The 20797-nt window shown below is 43.1% G+C and overlaps 1 protein-coding gene across 5 annotated transcripts in view; it reads right to left on the bottom strand.

The window, feature by feature from the left end:
* The window catches only part of TTN (titin), a 247435-nt gene that overhangs the window by 171877 nt on the left and 54761 nt on the right, over nucleotides 1–20797 (bottom strand). For 4 of the 5 annotated variants that reach the window (XM_065670238.1, XM_065670240.1, XM_065670239.1 and 1 more), the window contains exon 46: nucleotides 20409–20687. In XM_065670238.1, the coding sequence (XP_065526310.1) occupies nucleotides 20409–20687 (279 nt within the window). Of the gene's footprint in view, nucleotides 1–479; nucleotides 768–941; nucleotides 1230–1379; nucleotides 1659–1735; nucleotides 2015–2118; nucleotides 2398–2612; nucleotides 2901–3029; nucleotides 3309–3453; nucleotides 3736–3853; nucleotides 4133–4877; nucleotides 5160–6012; nucleotides 6301–6422; nucleotides 6711–6814; nucleotides 7094–7191; nucleotides 7471–7571; nucleotides 7851–8055; nucleotides 8344–8467; nucleotides 8747–9273; nucleotides 9556–9663; nucleotides 9943–10545; nucleotides 10828–11033; nucleotides 11313–11510; nucleotides 11799–11920; nucleotides 12200–12301; nucleotides 12581–12723; nucleotides 13003–13122; nucleotides 13405–13537; nucleotides 13817–13914; nucleotides 14203–14319; nucleotides 14599–14692; nucleotides 14972–15081; nucleotides 15361–15466; nucleotides 15749–15848; nucleotides 16128–16238; nucleotides 16527–16649; nucleotides 16929–17026; nucleotides 17306–17653; nucleotides 17933–18033; nucleotides 18316–18759; nucleotides 19324–20408; nucleotides 20688–20797 lie in introns of all 5 variants that reach the window. The other variant, XM_065670237.1, reaches the window with a different exon arrangement.

Genomic DNA, 20797 nt, shown 5'->3' with positions numbered 1-20797 from the left:
CAGAGCCTCCATTTTTGCTGTCTAGAACATCAGTTTTCAATGTTTCCAATCTATGAAAGGGTAAAATTATTTGCAGCAGCTGCACACCCAGTAACATTGAAGTCTCATAAGTTAACTGAGTTTCTCTCAGTTACCTTTCCCTCCCCTGGACAACCTAGTGAATGAAGAAAGACTTGAAGAAAGACTTAAAGAAAGACAGCTTTTGCTGGCCAACAGGGCCATTCATAAAGGCGCAACAAGGCTCTAAGTCAGATTTAATATTTCAGTGAAAGAATCCCTTTGATCAGGAAATCACACACTATACCAGAAGAAAGATTAGTAAGTATTTAGGTATTACAATAATATTTAAATGAAATAAGACATCGCAGTGTAGCCTTTTATAAAGATTGTTAGTCTCACACATGTCTGCATTCAAGGCTTTGTTCTCCAGATGTCTCCCTTGCAAAGAAAAGTCTCATGAACACTAAAGCTCACAATACCTTGTACAGCCAGCTCAGCTGCGCACGCATCCTTTCCAACACTGTTGCTGGCAGTACATGTGTAGAGTCCAGCATCCCCTTTACCAACTTTTAGGACTGTCAAGCTGGCCGTGTTTTCCACCAACGTCATCTTGTAGTTGCCACCTGGGCGAATCTGTCTGTTGTCTCTCATCCAAGTAATCTTCATGGGAGCAGAGCCAGTCACATGGCACTTAAAAGTTGCACTTTCTCCTAGTGCTACATCAACAGATACTGGTTTGATGTCAAAGAAGGGAGGTTGTAGATGTTCTGCAAAGAGGAAAGCATGGCAGAGCTCATCACTGAGCCCTCCTCAACACACACCTCACCATGCCATGCCCATGCTCTGTGGCCACCATACAATGGGTAGAGTGGGGAAAAGGGTGAAGAACTAAAAGAGCAAAGACATACAAATACATCTTTCTTTAAGTGTAAGCTACAAACCTGTGAGGAGAAGTTTGGCGCTAGAAGATGCAGTCCCCAAAACATTTTTGGCTGAGCAAGTGTATTGGCCACAGTGAGCCATAGTTGTTTGCAAGATCTGGAGAGTTGCAACGTTATTTAAGAAGGCTGATTGCATGTTACCACTGTCACTTAAGAGAACCCCATCCTTGTACCAAGACACCTGGATAGGCTCTGAGCCATTTATGCGGCAATCAAATGTCACTGGGGCACCAACTGCCTCCTGAATATCTTTCAGTTTTCTGGAGAATGTAGGGGGAAGCTGCCGTTCTGCAAAATAATAATAATCACCACAGTAAGTAGGAAGCCACCATGCTAATCTAGAATTATTTAATTCTGAAATTAATAAGAACCCCTTTCTGTAGATAACAAAGAGTTCCTACAAACTGCCCCTGGAAAGAGTGGCCCTTGGCCCATCACCTTTAACAACAAGCAGAGCTGTGGAGGTGGCGAAGCCAACACCATTTTCTGCTTTGCAGGTATATTCTCCAATGTCACTATCCTCTATGGTGGAGAATGCCAGTGTTGCCACATTATTCTTGAAGTGCATTTTGTAAGCCTGTGTTGATCTGAGCTTGGTGTCATCTTTGTACCAGGACACCTTGATTTCTGGCGCACCACCAATCTGGCATTTTAAGATCAAGGGCTCTCCAACCTTCACCTCCACACGGTCCAAGTGTGTGACAAAATAGGGTGGTTCTAGGGAAAGAGAGAGCATAGTGAGCAGATGCAGAGCATCATCAGGGTCCCTTAGGGGGATCTGAAGTGCTCCATACCTAAGATAGATACAAGGCTGTGGCAAACATCTCCACCTGCCTCATTTGACACCTCACAGGTGTATTCGCCTTCATCACTCTTGGTGCTGTTGAAGATTTCAAGAATTCCAGATTTGTCAGTAGTTGTAACACTGCAGCGTGGAGACTGAGCAATGGGCATGCCATTTCTTTTCCAGGTGACAGAGACAGGAGGGGTGCCTGTGTAGCTGCTTTCCAGCACAATGGACTTCCCCTGCTCCACACTGAAATCACTTAATTTCTTCACAAATACTGCAGGCTCTGTGAGGAGGCATAGATCAACAGTGAGAGGGACAGATGTGGCAGGGCTGCAGGCAGAGCATGAAGAGATATACCCGTGTGTACATACGCACACACAAACACACCTTTCACAAAGAGTTGGGTTGTGCATGAGGCACTACCGGCATCATTTGTGACAACGCAGGCGTAGTCCCCACTGTGGCCTGGCTCCACGTTGTACAGCTGCAGCTCTGCCACAGACTCGTCCAGAGAGATGGAGCAGTTGCTATCTGGCACCAGCTCCCTGATGCCTCGGAACCAGGTCACTTTGAAGGGAGTACTGCCCTTGATATAGGTGCTGAATGTCACACTTGATCTGGGCAAAACTTCCTGGGGATCAGGTATCTTCACAAAAGAAGGTGGTTCTAAGGATCATGCAAAAGAGTGAAGAGGGAAAAAGATGTTAAAGGAGAGTCGCTGGGAGAGGAAAATTGGAGTATGTTTGAATCCCCTCCCCACGCCGCCCCCCCCCCCCCAAAAAAAAAAAAAGCAAACAAACAAAAAAAAAACCCAACAAAAAAGGAAGAAAGAGAGAGGGAAGAAGAATTTTGTTGAAGGGCTGTAGTATCCTTCCACTGACCTTGTACAGTCAAGAAGGCACTGCATTCATCAGATCCAGCCACATTGTTTGCCACACAGGTATATGGCCCTGTATCTGTGATATCCAAGGCATTCAGTTTCAAAGCACAAACGTTATCCAAGAATGAGATTTCATATTTTTCTCCACTAACAATCTCATTCCCATCCTGATACCAGGACACAGATATGGGGGATGTGCCAGACACTTTGCACTCCAGAAGCACTGAGGATCCCAGCACCCCATTTGTTTGCTTTAGTTTTCTTGAGAATGAAGGTGGAACAAGGCGATCTAAGCAGGACAGGGCAGAAGAATAGAAAGAAAAGTGTTTGGATTTTTTTTTTCAGAAGAAAAGAAAGGGGAAAAAGAAAAAATGCTTTCTTTAAAGATAAGTGTGAACTACAAAGACATAGAGCTGACCTGAAACATCAACTGAAGAAATGCAGCTGCTGTCCCCCACCTCATTGTGCACCTCAAAAGTATACAAGCCCCTGTCTTCCCTGTCTGCAGAAAAGACTTTCAAAGTGGATATATTGTTGAAAAAGGTAATTTGGTATTTGCAGTCACTCCTTAGTTCTCTGCCATCTTTGTACCACTTGGTGATAAGTTCAGGTGTTCCTCCTACTTTGCACTCCAATGTAAAAGGATTGCCAGCCATTACTGTGATTGGCTCGGTCTTCTCTAAGATGACTGCTGGTTCTGAAATAGGAAGGTAAGGGTCAGTGTGTCACCAGGATACCTACCCACAAAACAGCGATCACAGGGCATATGCAGAAAACAAAGGCTGGAAAAGGCAATTGTGCAAGCTGCAAGATGCAGTAGTTGTGAAGCAGGCTATACTCACCTAGGACTTGTAAAAAGGCAGAGCACTCCCGCATACCAGCATCATTTTTGATTTGGCAGATGTACTTCCCAACATCAGCTCCATCCGCACTGCCAATCTCAAGAGTCGCAATGTTGTCCATAAACCACATTTGGACATTTTCGCTCTCCCTAATAACTTCACCTTTGTCCTTGAGCCAGACAACAGAAATTGGTGGGGATCCTTCTACCACTGCCTGCAGGGCTGTTGGCTCCCCAATGAAGATTGCAGTGTCACTCAGCTTCTTAGCGAAGCGTGGAGGTTCTGATTGCAAAAACAATGAGGCAGAAGAGGGTTAATGATACATGCCTGCTTAGAAGACAGACAGCCAGGAGATCAAGAAGAGAGGGTGGTGATGCTGTTGATTCTCCAGCATACAAACCTTTGAATTTCACAGGGCAGATGCAAGTGTCGCTTCCCACCTCATTCATAGCTTTGCACTGATATTCTCCGGTATCTTGAGCTTCCAGACTGAGAATATGAAGACTGGCAATGGAGTGCTTTGCTGTCACCTTGAACTTCTTGCTGCTTCTGACCTGCCTCCGGTCCTTGAACCAAGCAACCTCAAAGGGTGGAGTCCCTGCTATCTCACACTGGAGAATAACATCTGAGCCTTTAAGTGTGTCAACAGGGCTTGGCACCTTGCTAAAAACAGGTGGTTCTATAAAAAAAGAATCACATATGATGTGTGAGCCTGCTTCCCTGGGTGGGTTTCTGGATAATAGGAGGCAAGGCATTCAGGAAGGGGGCCTACACGTAGTCTTGTAAACCCATATTTAGCTTCCGAATGTGTGGTGTCACCTCTAAAAAATGCTGGGTCCCTGGCATCTCCCAGCAAGCGAACCCAGCACTCAGAGCCTCGAGGGCAGAAATATGATGCTTCTGCACTTGTTTGGAGTCAGTGCTCAGTGCCCCTCCCCAAAAGCCACTCTCCAGGACCACATTCCAGCTTTCACCCGCCTCTTCACAGTCACGAAAGCTACCATTAGTGAGGTTCAGCAACACAGCCTCCTCTTCCGTCTTAAATTTCATTCCTGCCATGATCACTGTGTATAAAGAGGAGACAGAGGAATGGCTGTAAAGTATGCCCAGCTTCCTCATCATGGCTGGTGTAACACCTAGTCCATGCTCCCTTTGCGGTCTGACAAGCTTGCCTTATTCATCTTGGAAATTACTTAAAGGAGAAGACAAGGGAATGGCTGCACAATGCTGAACACCCACCATTATTTCCTGCCTCATCTCTGCTGTTTAAACACAGCAGCATTTGAACGTCAGAGTAGCTGGAGAGAAACTGCCCCAGCAGCAACCAACTGCCATAGCAGCAGCTCCCTATCCAGAGTGATGTGCAGCTGGAAGAGGGCTAAGAAGCCAAGGATTCTGGTAGTGTGTGGAGCTGTGCTGCTAACCTTTCACTGTGACTGAAGTGCTGCAGCTGGCTGTGCCAGCAGAGTTCTGGACTTCACATATGTAGTCACCAGCATCTTCAGTGTTGGCATCCAAGATGGTCAGTATTGCCACGGAGTCTACAAAGGACATGTGGAGCCTGTCGCTTGCCTGGAGTGCCTGATCATTTTTGTACCACACGGTTCTGATCTCTGGTGTACCACTGATTTTACATTCAAGTTGAACTGAGTCCCCCTGCTTCACGAACCGCAAAGCTTCAGGCTTCTTGATGAACTTGGGAGGTTCTGCAGGACACAGCATGTAAAGAGTGACAGTATACCTGTTAGCCATGTGAAATCTACAGTGCTGAGAAAGAGTTATGGGGAACACAAGAGTATTGCAGCACAAGAAAGTAAGCTTGCTATAGTAGTTGGCTGTATCCCCATCCAGAGTTTCCTCTCAAGAAAGACAGAGAAAAGAAAGAAAAGACAACAACTAAAACCATGTTCTGCCAACTCTGGAGCCTGATGAGTCATCTGGAACTGTAGAAACACAAGAAGGATGATTGCAACACCCACAGGAAATTCTTTTGTTACCTCTGAGAGGTGAAAATATCCCCAGGCCAGCGTGAAAGATTTGACAAACCCTTCACCCATAGGAGCAGCAGAAACACGGTAAGAATGGTTTCACTTGCATACAAATCTTTAAAGCATATTTCTGCATGAAGAATTTAAGTGATTCATAGTTTAGATTATACCAGCATTTCAGAACTCCAATTGAAATCCTTAGCAAATCTGATCGTCACTCACGCTGGCCTACAGATGCAAAGTAGTTGTATTCACTGTATCACCATATTCCACATAGTATTTGCTATGTGCGAATACCACTCTGACTGTAGTTTAAGAACTAATGACGAAGTAAAATGTAGGGTGAGCCCAGCTCCCCATTCAAAGGGCTTCACAAGGGGACCTTTCCCCTTGGAGATTTTGCAGGTACACAAGGCTTCTCCTGTCATGCTGTATGATAGAAGAAGGTCACCACGTCTGCTTTCTGGAAAACTAATGATCCCAAACTGGAGAGGGTGGAGATGAAATTCAGTAACAAAGAGGTCTGTTTACCCAAGTAAAAGAAAACAAACAAATGAAGGTGACTTAATACCTTTGACACAGAGTTGGGCTGAGCAAAAGTCTTTACCAACTTCATTACTAGCTTGGCAAGTATATTGGCCAGAGTCTCCTTTACCCACTCTGAGCACACGAAGGTGAGCTGTGTTGGCTACAAATGTAATATTGAAGTTTCCTCCAGTTCGGATCTCCCGACCGTCCTTGGACCAGGTGATATGTATTGGCTGGGCTCCAGTAACATGGCATTCAAAGTCAGCACTTTCTCCAAAAGGCACATCAATAGATTCTGGCTTGGTGTCAAACACAGGTGCTTGCTTGGGTTCTAGAAACACAAGAAAACTCACACTTCACAAAAAAGCTAATTCAACACACTGATACCATTGCATGCATGAAACAGGAAGGGGTAGCCTGTGGTCAAGGCAAAAGTTTTGTAAGCCAACACACCTGACACTGTGAGCCTAGCACTTGAGGTGGCAGTGCCCACAGCATTGGTGGCTGTGCAGGAGTACTGCCCAGTATGATTCATCTCAGTTCGCACCAGTTGCAGCACTGCAACATTATCTACAAAGGATGTGTGCACATTGTGGTCATCGCTTAGCAGTACGCCGTCTTTATGCCAAGCCACAGTAATGGGTTCTGAGCCATTGAGCCGGCACATAAATTTAAGAGGTAATCCAACAGGGTGCTCGATGTCCTTTAATTTTCTTGCAAAGGAAGGTGGTCGTTTGCGCTCTGGAAGAAAGTAGGTAAAGGATAAATATGCCCCAGGAAACAGCTTTTTTTACATAATTTTGTAAGAGAAAAAAGTTTGTAGCAAGTTACTATAAAATCATCACCTTGAACTGTCAAGAGAGCCTTTGTAGATGCAGTTCCTACACTATTTTCCGCCTTGCAGGTGTATTCTCCGCTGTCGTTGCTAACCGCTTTGTTGAAAATAAGTGTAGCAACGTTGTCTTTAAAGAACACTTTGTACTCAGGAGTAGACCTGAGTTTTGTATCACCTTTGTACCAAGACACAGTGATTTCTGGTGTGCCACCAACATGGCATTGCAATGTTGTGTAATCCCCAACGGACACCTCAAGAGATTCCAAGTGTTTAACAAAATAGGGAGGTTCTAAAAAAGAGAAGCATTTAGGCTCATTATAGTGCCAGGCCTTGTAAGACATACACTTGAAAGAACAAGCAAGAAAAAGAAGCAAAGGGAGCACACACCTAGAGTAGAGACTACAGCCCCACAAACATCTCTTCCTGCCTCATTTTCGACATGGCAAATGTATTCTCCTGCATCCTCTTTGGTGCTGTCAAGTATTTCCAGGATGCAGGATTTCTCTGTGGTGGTGATATTACACTTCTGAGATTGAGTGATGGTGCGGCCATTCTTCTTCCATGTCACAGAAATGGGCAGACTGCCTGTGTAAGTTCCCTCCAGGATGATGGCCTTGCCGGGCTCTACATACTGATCACTCAGTTTCTTTACAAAGACTGCTGGCTCTAACAAAGGGTAAGAAGTCACAAATGTTGAGCGTTACAGGACTAATGGAGGAAAGGAAACAATGTTTTAAGGTAAATAGAGAGATGCCATCTTTACAAACCTTTTACTGTAAGGTGTGTTGTACAATTTGCCCTGCCAGCATCATTAGTCACTAGACAAGTGTATTCTCCACTTTGGAGAGGAGTTACATCAAATAACTCAAGCTCCACAACAGAGTCCTCCAAGTAGATATTGCATTTGTCTCCTGGCACAAGCTCATTGGACCCTTTAAACCAGTTCACTTTAAAAGGTGGGGTTCCTCTGATAACACATGTAAAAGTGATGCTTGTGCCTGGCAAGACATCCAGAGCCTCTGGTGTCCTCTCAAAAGAAGGTGGTTCTAAACATACAAGAGAAAAAGAGAGGTAAAACAGATTGCTACAGCATAATCCCAGCATTTCCACACATACTGAAGATAAAGAACACAATCTTTATTTTCCCCATCAATAATTTTTCCCAAGCATATTTACAAAAGACCATAGGTAATGTCAAGAGGAAAAGAGAAAAGAATAGCTTAGAGAGCTTCCTGACCACCATATACTGACCTTGTACGGTCAATACAGCACTACATTCATCTGAACCAGCTATGTTGGTAGCTTTGCAGGTGTAAGTTCCAGCATCTGAATCACTCAGTGAATTCACTTCCAAAATACAAAGGTTATCTGAAAAGGAGATTTGATGTTTTTCCCCACTGACTAACTTAAGTCCATTTCGGAACCAAGCCACAGAAATAGGAGGTGAACCCGACACTTTGCATTCCAGCAATGCTGAGGAACCCAGGATACAAGGAGTTTCCTTCAATTTTCTTGTGAAAGAAGGAGGAATGATTCGATCTGCATAAGAAACATAATAAATACATGGTTAGAAAGAAAAGGAAGGAGGGAATGGGAGAAAGGAAGGAGAACATGACTGAACAAAAGTTTTTGTAAAAGACAGAAAACAAGCTACCCAACCAACCTAAAACATCAACTGATGCTGTGCAACTGCTTTTCCCCACGTCGTTCTGTACTGCGAAAGTGTACAGTCCAGCATCTTCCTTCTCTGCATCCATAATTTTAAGCGTAGATATTTTATTGAGGAAAGTAATTCTGTATTTCTGGCTGCTGGTCAGCTCTTTGCCATCCTTGAACCACCCAGTGGAAAGCTCTGGCGTGCCTGCCACTTTGCACTCCAAAGTACAGGCGTCTCCTATAGTAACTCTCATTGGTTCTGCTTTCTCTACAATGACTGCAGGCTCTAGAAGGAGAGATGGGTAACATGCATGGTGAACACAGAAATTTAGTACTAACTGTAAGTGTTATAGCACTGTAAGATGGGGTTTACACATTTGATTCTAGGGATATCCCAGGTTTTTGGGCTGGGGAATTTTTCAGATTTTTTTTTTTTCAACCCTTTTTTCTGCCCTAAAATGGAGATTTCAGATGCTCTCCAAAATAAATTAAAAACATTTTTAAACACCTAGGAGAGAAACACAACTGTTTGTCTCTCTCTAAGCAGACATGAGCAGAAGACATGACTTAAGAAATTCAGTCAACTGGATCCCATAACCATCTAGAGGCCTGTGGCTCCTCTCACCCTTATCCTTGGACAACTGAAAATAAGGAACCTGACTACTGCTTGTTGGGGATACAAGAAATCTCTGCTTTGATCGTTTTAAACACATAGGAATAAGGACATCATGTAGCCAACACGAAACAGCCAAGATCCTAACTTAAAAAAAAAAAACAAAACAACCCTATTGTGAACCTATGCTTTTTACCAACCTAGAATACTTAAGGTAGCCATGCACTCTCGACTTCCAGCATCATTTCTGATCTGACAGATGTATTTTCCAGCACTGCTTGTCTCTGTGCTCAGAAGTTGTAAAGTTGCAATATTTTCCATAAACGTGATCTTCGTGTTTTCACTTTCTCTAATAATTTCCTCTTTGTCTTTAAGCCACTGCACAGAAATCGGCTGGGAGCCCTCCACTCTTGCTTGTAACTCTACTGGTTCGCCAACCACAACAGTCACACTGTTTATTTTAGTCAAGAATTTTGGTGGTTCTGAAGAAGAAATATGCAGTTATAATAAATACTTACAGCGTCTATGCAAAGAAGAGCAATGCAGTGCCATTGGGAGCACTGCAGAAGGCGTATGTGTCAATACTTTACCTTTCAGCTTCACAGTGCAAAAACAAGTGTCACTTCCTACGTTGTTCTGTGCTTTGCACTGATATTCACCCACATCTGTAGCTTCAACATTAAGAATGCGAACGCTGGTGTGGTAGTTTTTGGCTGTAACCTTATACTTCTTACTACTGCGGATTTGCCTCCTGTCTTTGTACCATGTAACATCAAATGGTGGTGTTCCTGAAATCTCACATTCCAGGCTAACCTCAGTTCCTTTGAGCATGTCTACTGGAGAGGGCTTCCTGCTAAAAACAGGAGGTTCTAACAAGGGAAGAAAGGAACACTTTTAGAAAGGAGCCTGGAGCTATTTGACCAACAAATCATTTACTCATACCAGCTTCTACACAATGAGACAGCTGAGAAAATCAGCAGAATGGGCACAGACTTTCCTCATTTTCTGGGCACATTATGAAATAATCTTGCAGGTAGCTGGCATCCAGAGCACTTAGCTCCTCTGTAGAAAAGGTGAACAGAGGTGTGGCCCTTGGCAGAAAGGGTACAGGTCTCATTTATCTAATAGTTGTCTCAAACACCAGGTATAAAACCAATGCCTATTAGTCTGGGTCTGTTCTTTCAATTTGTATTTCAGCTCCTTGATACAGCAGTTCCAACTATGATCTGTCCTGGATGTTGACAGTCATAAACCTGGGGATCATCTAACTTAGGATTCATCTGCATTAAGAACAACATCACTGTTGTTCAGGCACTGACACAGTGGGAGAGGGGGCATCAAGAAACAAACATAACATGAAGAAAATGGCTGTCCTAAAATACCAAATTAATCTCCTGTTCTTGTTGATTTTCAAAGGATAAAGCCACCAGGGAAAAAAAGGATGTAGTCAAGAGAATAAGAGGATAGCTAACCTTTCACTGTGACTTTAGTACTACAGCTGGCCTTGCCGGCGGGGTTGTGAGCTTCACAGATGTAGTCACCACTGTCATCAGTACTGAGATAATTCATTTCAAGCACAGCCACGGAGTCAATGAATGATGTCCGGAATTTTTCACTGGCAACAATTTCATGGTCATTTCTGAACCACACTACTTTCATCTCTGGAGATCCACTTACTTTGCACTCAAGCCGGGCTGAGTCACCCTGCTTGACTACTTTTGCTGCCTCTAGCTTCTTAGCAAACTTGGGTGGTTCTAAAAAACCAGAAAAAGTGGAGTCAGGAAGGTTTGAATTAATACTGGAAAGAAAAGAGGAGGGGAAAGAACCAAAAAACTGTGGGTTGCAAACACAGGGTAGGGAATTCACCTGAAGGTGTATCGATATCACTGAGGTGGGCTTGGCAAAAAAAGGAAAGAAAAGAAATAGGTGAAAAGACTGCAACACAAGAAAGAAGGCACACCTGTTACTATCAGTGTTGTAGTGCAAGAGTCACTGCCAACGTCATTTGAAACGTGGCAAGTGTAGCGCCCACTCCTAGAAGTATCCACTGAATAGAGGGTTAAGAACCCAGTTGACCCTTCAATCCCAATGAAACAGGTTGGACCAGATACAAGTTCTAAGTCTTCTTTGAACCACTTTACTGTAAAGGGTGGTGTTCCTTTTAGTGTAGCCTTAAACTCCACTGTGGAATCTGGGATGGCTTGCTGGCTTTCAGGTTTTACTAAGAAGCTCGGTGGCTCTGCAGTTTTCAAGAAAAAGAAATATTCAGTTACATCAGAAATGTCTTCATTGGAAGAATGAAGAAAATTAGCAAGGTAAGCATGGAGACCAAGTTTTCAGCATTTATATTAAGAGGTATAAGAGTCTTATGTTAGCATAAGATTTAAGGTATTTTTCCCAGCATCCATCACAAACAAGTAGCAAAAGAGTTTCAAACCTTTTACAGTCAGGACGGCACTGCAAGAATCGCTCCCAGCAACATTAGAGATACTGCATGTGTAATTTGCACTGTCTGCCAGTTCTAGATTAGCAATCTCGAGTGACATAGTGTTCTCGTGGCACAGGCTTCTATATTTTGCACTGTCAGTTATCTCTTTTCCATCCTTATACCATTTTGCAGTAATGGGGAGTGAACCAGAGACTTTGCACTCCATTTGGATAGAAGATCCCAGAACAGTATCCTTTTTGGTTAGTTTTTTGATAAATGCAGGAGGAATCGATTGATCTGCCCAACACAAAAAATGGCAAAAACACACTGGTTACCTTCTTGCCTATCTTTCACAGAGATTATAATTTTTTCATTCCCTCCCTGCTGGGTTGGTGAATTAGCCAAATGACAATACAAACCTAGGACAGTGAGAACAGCTTCACAGGTGCTACTTCCAAAGTCATTTTCAACCTTAAAACTGTATGTACCACTATCCTCCTTTGATACAGGTTCAATCCTGAAACTGGCCACATTGTTTTCAAAGCTCATTGTGTAGTATCTACTGGGTAGGAGTTGTTTGCCATCTTTGTACCATCTTATTCGGAGCTCTGGTGTCCCAGCCACAGTACACTCCAATGTCACAGGGTCTCTTTCAGTGACTTTAAGTGATTTAGCCTTTTCTATGATTTGTGCAGGCTCTGAGATATAAAGTATATAAAAATAAGTTAGATACATAGATAGGGTACTGACTTTCCAAGTACCCATCAAGGATGGCTTGAAGGGTCACACCTTGTACACACCTTGTACAAAAAGCAAACCAAAACATTTCTCCATGCCAGATTCGTTCTTTGCCTGGCAAGTGTATCTTCCTCTGTGGCTGAGGTCAATATTGGTAAGTTCCAGTGTGGCCACGCTGTTCTCAAAGGTGATATGGTGGTGTTCATCATCTTCTAGTATTTTCTCATCTTTTATCCATGACACAGATAAGGGTTGAGCACCAGCTACAACGCACTGGAAGAATGCAGTACCTTTGAAAATGCTAGTGACATTCTCCAGCTTCTTGACAAAGGATGGTGGTTCTGTGGTGTGAAGTTTTGTTTGTTGATTGGAAGAGAAGTCATAGAAAGGGAAAGGGGGAAAGAGAGATAATATAAGGTCATCCTAGTCACTACAGTTTAGCTAGAACATATAATGTTGTGGGTATACTTTCTAAAGAACTGACCTTTCAAGCTGAGCCTTGTGCTGCAAGAACAGCTCCCACCTTCATTTGATATAATACACTGATATTCACCAACATCTGAGACATCACAGTTAGTCACATTAAGAGTAAATACTGATTCTTTGGTGGAGATGGCATATTTCTTGCTGCTGAACATCTCCTTATTGTTCTTCAGCCACTTCACCTCAAATGGAGGAGTACCAGTCACCTCACACTCAAGTATGGCTTCCAAACCCTTCACTACCTCAGTGGGACGCAACTCCCGAACAAATGTTGGAGGCTCTACAAAGAGGAATGAAGAGAAAGCAAATAGTACCTTGAACGATTTTGAGGGGAGAAGAAGTCTCCCCTACTCCATCACCCCAGCTATGTGGCGTAGATGCCAAGATGTTCAAAACAAACCTTTTACTTTCAGCTCGATGCTGCAGCTTTCACTACCTGCATCATTGTGGGCTTCACAAACATAAATCCCACTATCTGACACTCTGGCTTGAGTTAATTTCAAAGTGGCTAAACCGTCTATGAAGGAGATGCCATACTTGGCATGGTCAGTCACTTCATTACCATCCAGGTACCATGTTATGTGGATCTCTGGTGTGCCTACTACTTGGCATTCGAAAGTGGTGGACTGTCCTTCACGCAAAGCTACTACGGAAGTTGGCATCTGAATAAACCTGGGAGGCTCTAGAAGATGGACAGAAAAGGTGAGGCTTTGTAATATTCAGGTGACTTAAAGAAATACAAGGGTTTCCTACCCCTCCCTCCAAATTGCCCAGAAAAATCAGAGGGACAATGAGGAGAACATTGAGCTGCACACCTTTTACAAACAAAGTTGCTTTGCAAGTTGCAGACCCCACATCATTGCTTATCTGACAAGTGTAGTTCCCAGAGTCAGATGTCCTAGCCGAGAAGAGCTCCAGTACACTAGATGTGTCGTCCTTCCAGACAGATCGATTGGCTCCAGAAAGGAGCTCTTGGCTGTCTTTAAACCACTTTATCTGCAGAGGAGTAGAGCCTTTCACCAGTGCTTTGAACTGAACCCTAGCATTGGGCACAACCTCTTGGGACTGGGGTTTCTCAACAAAATATGGTGGCTCTGTAACATAAAAAGGAAGAAAGAGGATTACTCTGAGACAGAAGAATTCCAAAATTATGAATGAAAGGCCTAACACAAGACAAAGAAGGAACTCAAACCTTTGACAGTTAAGAACCCGCTGCACTGGTTACTTCCCGCCTTATTGGTTGCTTCACAAGTGTAAGAGCCGCTGTCTGTGCCTTCTAGTTTATTGATTTCCAGAAATGCAGTATTATCATGGAAAGAGTATTTGTGCTTTTCACTTGCTGTTATTTCTTGGCCATCCTTGTACCACTGGATACTTATGGGATGTGAACCAGACACTATGCATTCCAGATGGACAAAAGAGCCCTTAATGCTGTCCATTTTCTTGAGCTTTTTGGTGAATTTAGGTGGTATAATGAGATCTATCCAAGACAGTAAAAAAAACAAAGCATGAAATTCAACCTTGATCGCAGCAGATGTGAGCTCAGGATAAAATGTATTTTATATAAAAACGACGATAAAAGAGAGCCCATACACACCTAGGACATTAATGCTAGCAGAACAGCTACTGCTCCCAACGTCATTGTGAACCTCAAAAATGTATTCTCCACTATCTTTCTTTTCTGCATAAAGCACCTTTAGGACTGAGACAGTATCTGTAACACTGATCTTGTATTTTGGGCCTAATGTCAATTCCTTGCCATCTTTGAACCATTTGGCTGTAATAGGTTTTGTTCCTGAAAATTTACACTGCAAGGTTGCTGGGTCTCCTTCAGTCACATCTATTGACACAGCCTTGTCCACAACTGTAGCAGGTTCTGTTGTAAACAAGGAGATAGAGTGTTAAGAGCATCTGTACAAACCACCAAGGAACAGTCTGAGATCGCCACAAACCCTCAGGGTAGGACCAACCTTTGACAGTCAGCAGGGCAGAACATCTCTGAATTCCTGCCTCATTTTTAGCCTGACAGAAATATTTCCCGTCATGTTTCAGTTCAATAGACCTCACCAGAAGAGTGGCAACATTGTTGACAAAAGTCATTTTTATATTGTTATCTTCAATCACTTCATCATTGTCTTTCAGCCAGGACACAGTGATGGGCAAGGAGCCTTTAATAGCAGCCTGAAACACAACTGTTCCCCCTCGAAGGGAACTAATGTTTTCTATCCTTTTTACGAACTGTGGGGGCTCTGGCAGGAAGAAAATGGACATGTAAGTATGAGTCTGGTGCATGACAGTGTGGCATGAAAGCCACACTGGGATAAAAGCATGCTGGTGGCATTCTGCACCTTGCACTAACCTTTCAGTGTAACCTCTGAACTGCAGAAGCAGCTCCCGACATCATTTGTTACTCTACACTGATACTCGCCAACATCAGAAGCATCAAACCTGAAAACGTGGAGGCTAATCAAAGATTTCTCAATGCTTATTCTGTGTTTCTTACTGCTCCGCACGGGTTTATCATCTTTCACCCAAAACACTTCAAATGGAGGTGTGCCAAGCACCTCACACTCCAAAACCACATCAGAATCCTTCAAGACTTCCATGGATTGAAACTCCGTGCTAAAATAAGGTGACTCTACAGTGCAAAAGAGAGAGTTCAGTTGTATTAGTCATACTTTCGAAGCCTATAAAACTGTACTGAGTTTAAAGACACAAACTGCGTGGCTGGATGTCACACACACCTTTGATCGTAACAACACTACTGCAAATATCTTTCCCAGCATCGTTTCTGGCCTCACAAATGTATTCCCCACTGTCTTCAGTCTCAGCCTCTATAATATGAAGTACTGCCAAGGATTTTGTGAAAGTCATTCTATATTTGTCACTCTCTTTTAGCTCTCTATCATCCTTGAACCACGTGATTTTAATCTCAGGAGTACCAGTGACTTCACAGGTCAGCTCAGCATATCCACCTTTCTTTACCAGATGGGTTGGTTCTAGCTTCTCCTTGAAGGCAGCAGGTTCTGTGGATTTAAGAAGAGTGTTCAGGATAAAGAAAGCAGGAAAGAGTGCTACTGGGTCAATCCAGCATCTGAAAGTTTAAAAGACAGAAAGAATGCAAACCTTTTACAAATAAGTTTGCACTGCATGATACTGAACCAGCTACATTGGAGACTTTGCAGGTGTATTTTCCTGAGTCTGCTGGTTTGACTGCGTAAAGTTCCAAGTAACTTGCTAATGCTTCTGTCATGATGTAGCAGGCTCCTCCTGTCACCAGCTCAGTTTCACCTTTAAACCATTTCACCATCAGTGGTGTTGTGCCTTTAAATGTGCCTTTGAAACGTACGGTTGATGCAGGCAGTACATCTTGGGACTCTGGTTCTACAATGAAGCTAGGTGGCTCTAGATTTTGTTGAAAGGAAGCAAGTGTTAAGAGTGAGACACATGGCCTGAAGAAAAGTATTATCAAATGAAAAAAAAAAAAACCAAGAAATTTTAATCAAATTGCCAAACCTTTTATAAACAAAGTGCTACTGCTCTCTTTGCTACCAGCAGAGTTTGTGGCTCTGCAAATGTAGACCCCAGCATCACTTGCATCTAGGTGTTTTATTTCCAAAGATGCAGAGCCTTCTGCAAAGTGTACTGTGTACTTGGCACTTGAAGTCATCTCAATGTCCTGCTTAAACCAAGAGACAGTCATTGGAAGAGAGCCTGAAATTTTGCAGTCTAGGCGGCATGACGTGTTAATGATGCTGTCAATATTCTTCAGGGGTTTAGTGAAGAAGGGAGGGAGAGTGCGATCTGTTGAGAGTGAAAAATATGAAAGAAAGAAACAAATGAGAAAACCAGGTATGCCGTTGTTCTTCTGGCTCTGTTGGGCTCAGAGCAGAATAGCAGGGTTGTTTGCAAAGAGTCAGTACCAACCTAGCACTGTGAAGCTGGTAGTACAAGAGCTGATGCCCACATCATTGGATATCTCAAAGGTGTACTCGCCACTGTCCTGCAGTTCAGCGGCATAAAACTTGAGCTGAGCAATGTTATTTTTAAAGCTGATCCTATATTTTTTGCTGGCAGGTAGTGGTCTTCCATCTTTGAACCATTTGGTTTTCATCTCTGGAGTGCCTGTAACAGTGTACTCCAAAATGGCTGGTTCCCCTGCTGTTACCTGGATCATTTCAGATTTTTCAATGATTTTAGCAGGTTCTACAACAGAATTAAACAGCTGGTGTTAAGGACAAAAGGAACTTGCTCTTCTTCTCAGCTGGGTGACAATGCAGGGATCACAGCACTACTTCACTGACCTTTCACTGACAGTTCACCAAAGCAGGACTGAGTTCCTGCGTCATTCTCAGCCACGCAGGTGTACTTCCCACCAGAGCTCAGCTGGACACCGGTAATTTGCAGTGTTGCTAGACCATGTTCAAATGTCACTCTCACTTTGTTATCATCTTGAATAATGTCTTTTCCCTTCATCCACATCACAGAAATAGGCTCTGACCCTTTCACCACAGCCTGTAATGTAACACTATCTCCAGCCAGAGCTGTTACATTTTCAATTTTCTTAACAAAAGATGGTGGTTCTAGTTCAAAGAAAAGAGACAAGAAGAAATACTCATCTTCTACCACGTCATCGCATGAAATCCACTGCTTAAAGACGGTTATATGAGACAATATGTGAAGTATATGGTGCAACTCAGCTAAAAAGCGGCAAGAAAAGAGCTGCATTCCCCTGCTGGGGACCCCTTTAAGCTCAATCCAAATTCACAGGTTTAGCGCCAGATAAGATATACACAGAACTTTAGGAGAAGAAGATAACCTCCCCTGCCCACCCTCCCTAGCAACCCACAAATCCAAAGAAAAGACATTTTAAGAAATGAGAGGTTCTTGCCAATTCCTTCAGTAAGTGGAGGTTTTTCTCTCCCACTGACCTTTCAAGATGTACGTTGCACTGCATATGCACTTCCCGACTTCATTAGCTATCACACACTCGTATTCACCGACATCAGCACTATTAAACGAGGACACCTCCAGAGAAATTACAGCTTTCTGAGAGGTCAACCTGTATTTTTTACTACTGCGAATCTGTTTCTTGTCTTTGTACCAGCTAATTTCAAATGGTCCAGTACCAGCAACCTCACACTGAAGTATGGGGTTTGTTCCCTTTACTACCTCTGCTGGTTCAAGTGTTCGGATGAAAGATGGAGGCTCTATAAAAGCAGCAAGAAAGAATTAGTCAACCATGCCAAAAATAAAAAGGAAGAGAATTATTTTCTCAAGAATGTGGCTGGTAGCAGCAAGAAGAACAGACCTTTGACAACTACTTCAGTGGTGCAGCTGTCACTTCCAACCTCGTTTACAGCTTCACATGAATAGCTCCCACTGTCATCAACTTTCACCTCCAAAATATCTAACACAGCCACAGAATTGACAAAGGACATCCTGTGTGTGTTGCTTTCACGGATTTCCTTATTGTTCTTGAACCAAGTAACCTGTATTTCAGGAGACCCTTTGATTTTGCATTGAAGGCGTGCAGAGTCACCTGGAGTCAGCAAATAAGACGGATCGACCTTCTTCGCAAAGGATGGTGGTTCTAAAAATGGAAAGAAAAGTAAAGAAAGAGGGGAAAATGGGAAGGAAAAAGGTTGGAAATGGAAAGGAAAGTAGAAAGAAAGGGAAAGGAGAGGGAAAAGAGAAAAAGAAAAGAAGGCTGAAATAAAAAGGTTTGAAAGATTGGTTCCTAGCACAAGAACAAAACATGACTTCAGAAAAAATCAGCATTTTTTGCAGTTTTTGTGGTTTCTTTTGCCACCTCTGTCCTGCATATAGGAGCAATTCTTGGATCTGGCCAGTGAAAGAAATATTGAAGCACCCCACAGTGCACAGGGAGGCAGGAAGAGAAATGAGCAAGAGGTGAATGGACCTTACGGCAGGTCTGAGAAGAGTTCACAGTGTGATTCCTGCTCAAAGAAGCCTGCAAAAGAAGAAATAGGGAACCCAGGAAGAGAAAAGTAAAGGGGGCATAGGACTATCTTACCTCTGACTGTGACGCTGGCAGAAGAGGAGCTGCTTCCTGCCTCGTTTGAGGCAGTGCACACGTAATGGCCTGAATCCTTCAGCTTAGCCAAAGGAATCTCAAGTGAGGCTATTTTGTCTTCAAAGTAAATCTTATAATCTTTGCCTGGAGGAATTTTGTTTCCATCCTTTGTCCACCCTACTGTTACTTTCCTGTCTTCATCTACCTGACATTCAAGGCGTATTTTTTTATTGACTGCTGACTGCACTGACTGCAGCACTTTAATGAAGTGAGGCTTGTCTATAATGATCAATTCAGCCTGGCAAATGTCAGCCCCAAACTTGTTGGAAGCTTTGCAAGTGTAAACCCCTCTGTCACTGGTGGTGAGAAGGGAAATTTCTAGCACATGTTTATTTTCCACTTCGGAGATTCTGTGATGGTCCGAAGGTGAAATGGTCGTGCCGTCTTTCTGCCAGGCAACGTCGATGACTGGAGTGCCCAAAACAGTACACAGGAGCTTGGCACTTTTGCCCACAAAAGTAGTGATAGATTCAGGTCTGGTAAGAAACGTTGGCGGTAATGCTTCTGCAAAACAAAGGGGTTCAATGTTATCTAGAGGTGAGAACCGGAGCTTACGCTCTTTCTTTACAATTGCCAGGGACAGAGAGTATGAGGGGCCAGTTAGTCACTGGACACTCTTAAGCAAAAGAAGCCAGAGTGAAGGAAGTAAGAGATATTAAAGATGATGCATTTTGGCTTTTGGGTTTGTACTTCTTGGGTCTGTATATTGCTTCAGAGCTTGAAGACATTTTGGGTCTCTGGAGGAATGTACAGACTAAAGGGAAATAAACCAAAAGCTGGAACTTCCCCCCCTTCAAGACTGACATGTTTGTGTACCATTCTCTCAAGATGGACAAGTTTGCATGCATTTCACAGTTTGTGCAGCCTCTAGCATCTGGCACTTAGCAAAGAGCACATGAAGACTCCTCCCATAAAGAGAAAATTCAATGTAAAAAAAAAATCATTGTACACTAAGAGCCCTAAAGGTGGCGGTTTGGATTTTTTTTAAAGGCAAAAAAAAAAAAAAAAAAAAGAAGATAATTGTATAGCTCTCAATAGACAAAAAGATCAAAAACTGAAACAGCTTTAAACCGTCTTTTAGTCTTTAAGATCTATTTCCCCAATCACACACAGGTCTCCTTTGGCCATGGCACATAGAAGTTCAGGTATGTGTAGCTGCATAGCCTGCATCACAAGTATAGATGCAGCATAAACATAAGGTGCCAAGGTAATTGTACAGTTATCATACCAAAGAAATCAGATTTAAAAGTGTATGTTGTCATCCAGAAGTCATAAACTTTCTTCAAGAATGTATTCACAAAGCAATCCCATTCTGTTGACAATCTAGTTCCTCCCACTCTCCCTCTCCCCCTTCTTTCTTGCCTTCTGAAACTTCACACTGATTCTGTTTTCTAGGAATATAAAGCACCTAAAAGCAGCATTTTCAAAAATTATTCCTTCTTTATGCTTAGGCCTGCCAAAATTAGGTATGGACTATGTACAACAATGGCAATCAAGAGCTCTACCATGAACATGTGTAAGTATAGCAATGAAAGCATTACAATATACCAAGATATTTTATAGAGAAGTGTTTGAAAGTCTGTACTTACCACTCACTGTCAAAAGGGCTGTAGAGCTTACACTGCCATGCTGGTTGGAAGCCTTACAGCTATACTCTCCGCAGTCAACAACCTGGGGCCTCAGAATCTCAAGCGTGGAGAGGTGGTTGGAGGTGCGAATGGAGTACTTGTCCCCATCGTGTATCTCTCGGCCGGCTTTGTACCACTGGAACTTGACATTGGGCGCAGTCTCTACCTCACAGGTAAACTTGGCCACATGATTTACAGCCACCTCCACTGGTGTGAGCCTTCTCCTCAGGATCGGTGCAACTGAAATCAGAAGCAGAGAGTAACTCAAAGCTCTGCCTGTGACATTCTGGAAAGTAACAGTGAAGTGACTGAAAATAAAAGAAAGGTGATTTACTTGCAATCTGCATAAC

This window comes from Lathamus discolor, chromosome 3 (assembly GCF_037157495.1).
Source record: "Lathamus discolor isolate bLatDis1 chromosome 3, bLatDis1.hap1, whole genome shotgun sequence".
NCBI classification, from domain to species: Eukaryota; Metazoa; Chordata; class Aves; order Psittaciformes; family Psittacidae; genus Lathamus; species Lathamus discolor.
This window is presented reverse-complemented; position numbering and strand designations above follow the sequence as displayed.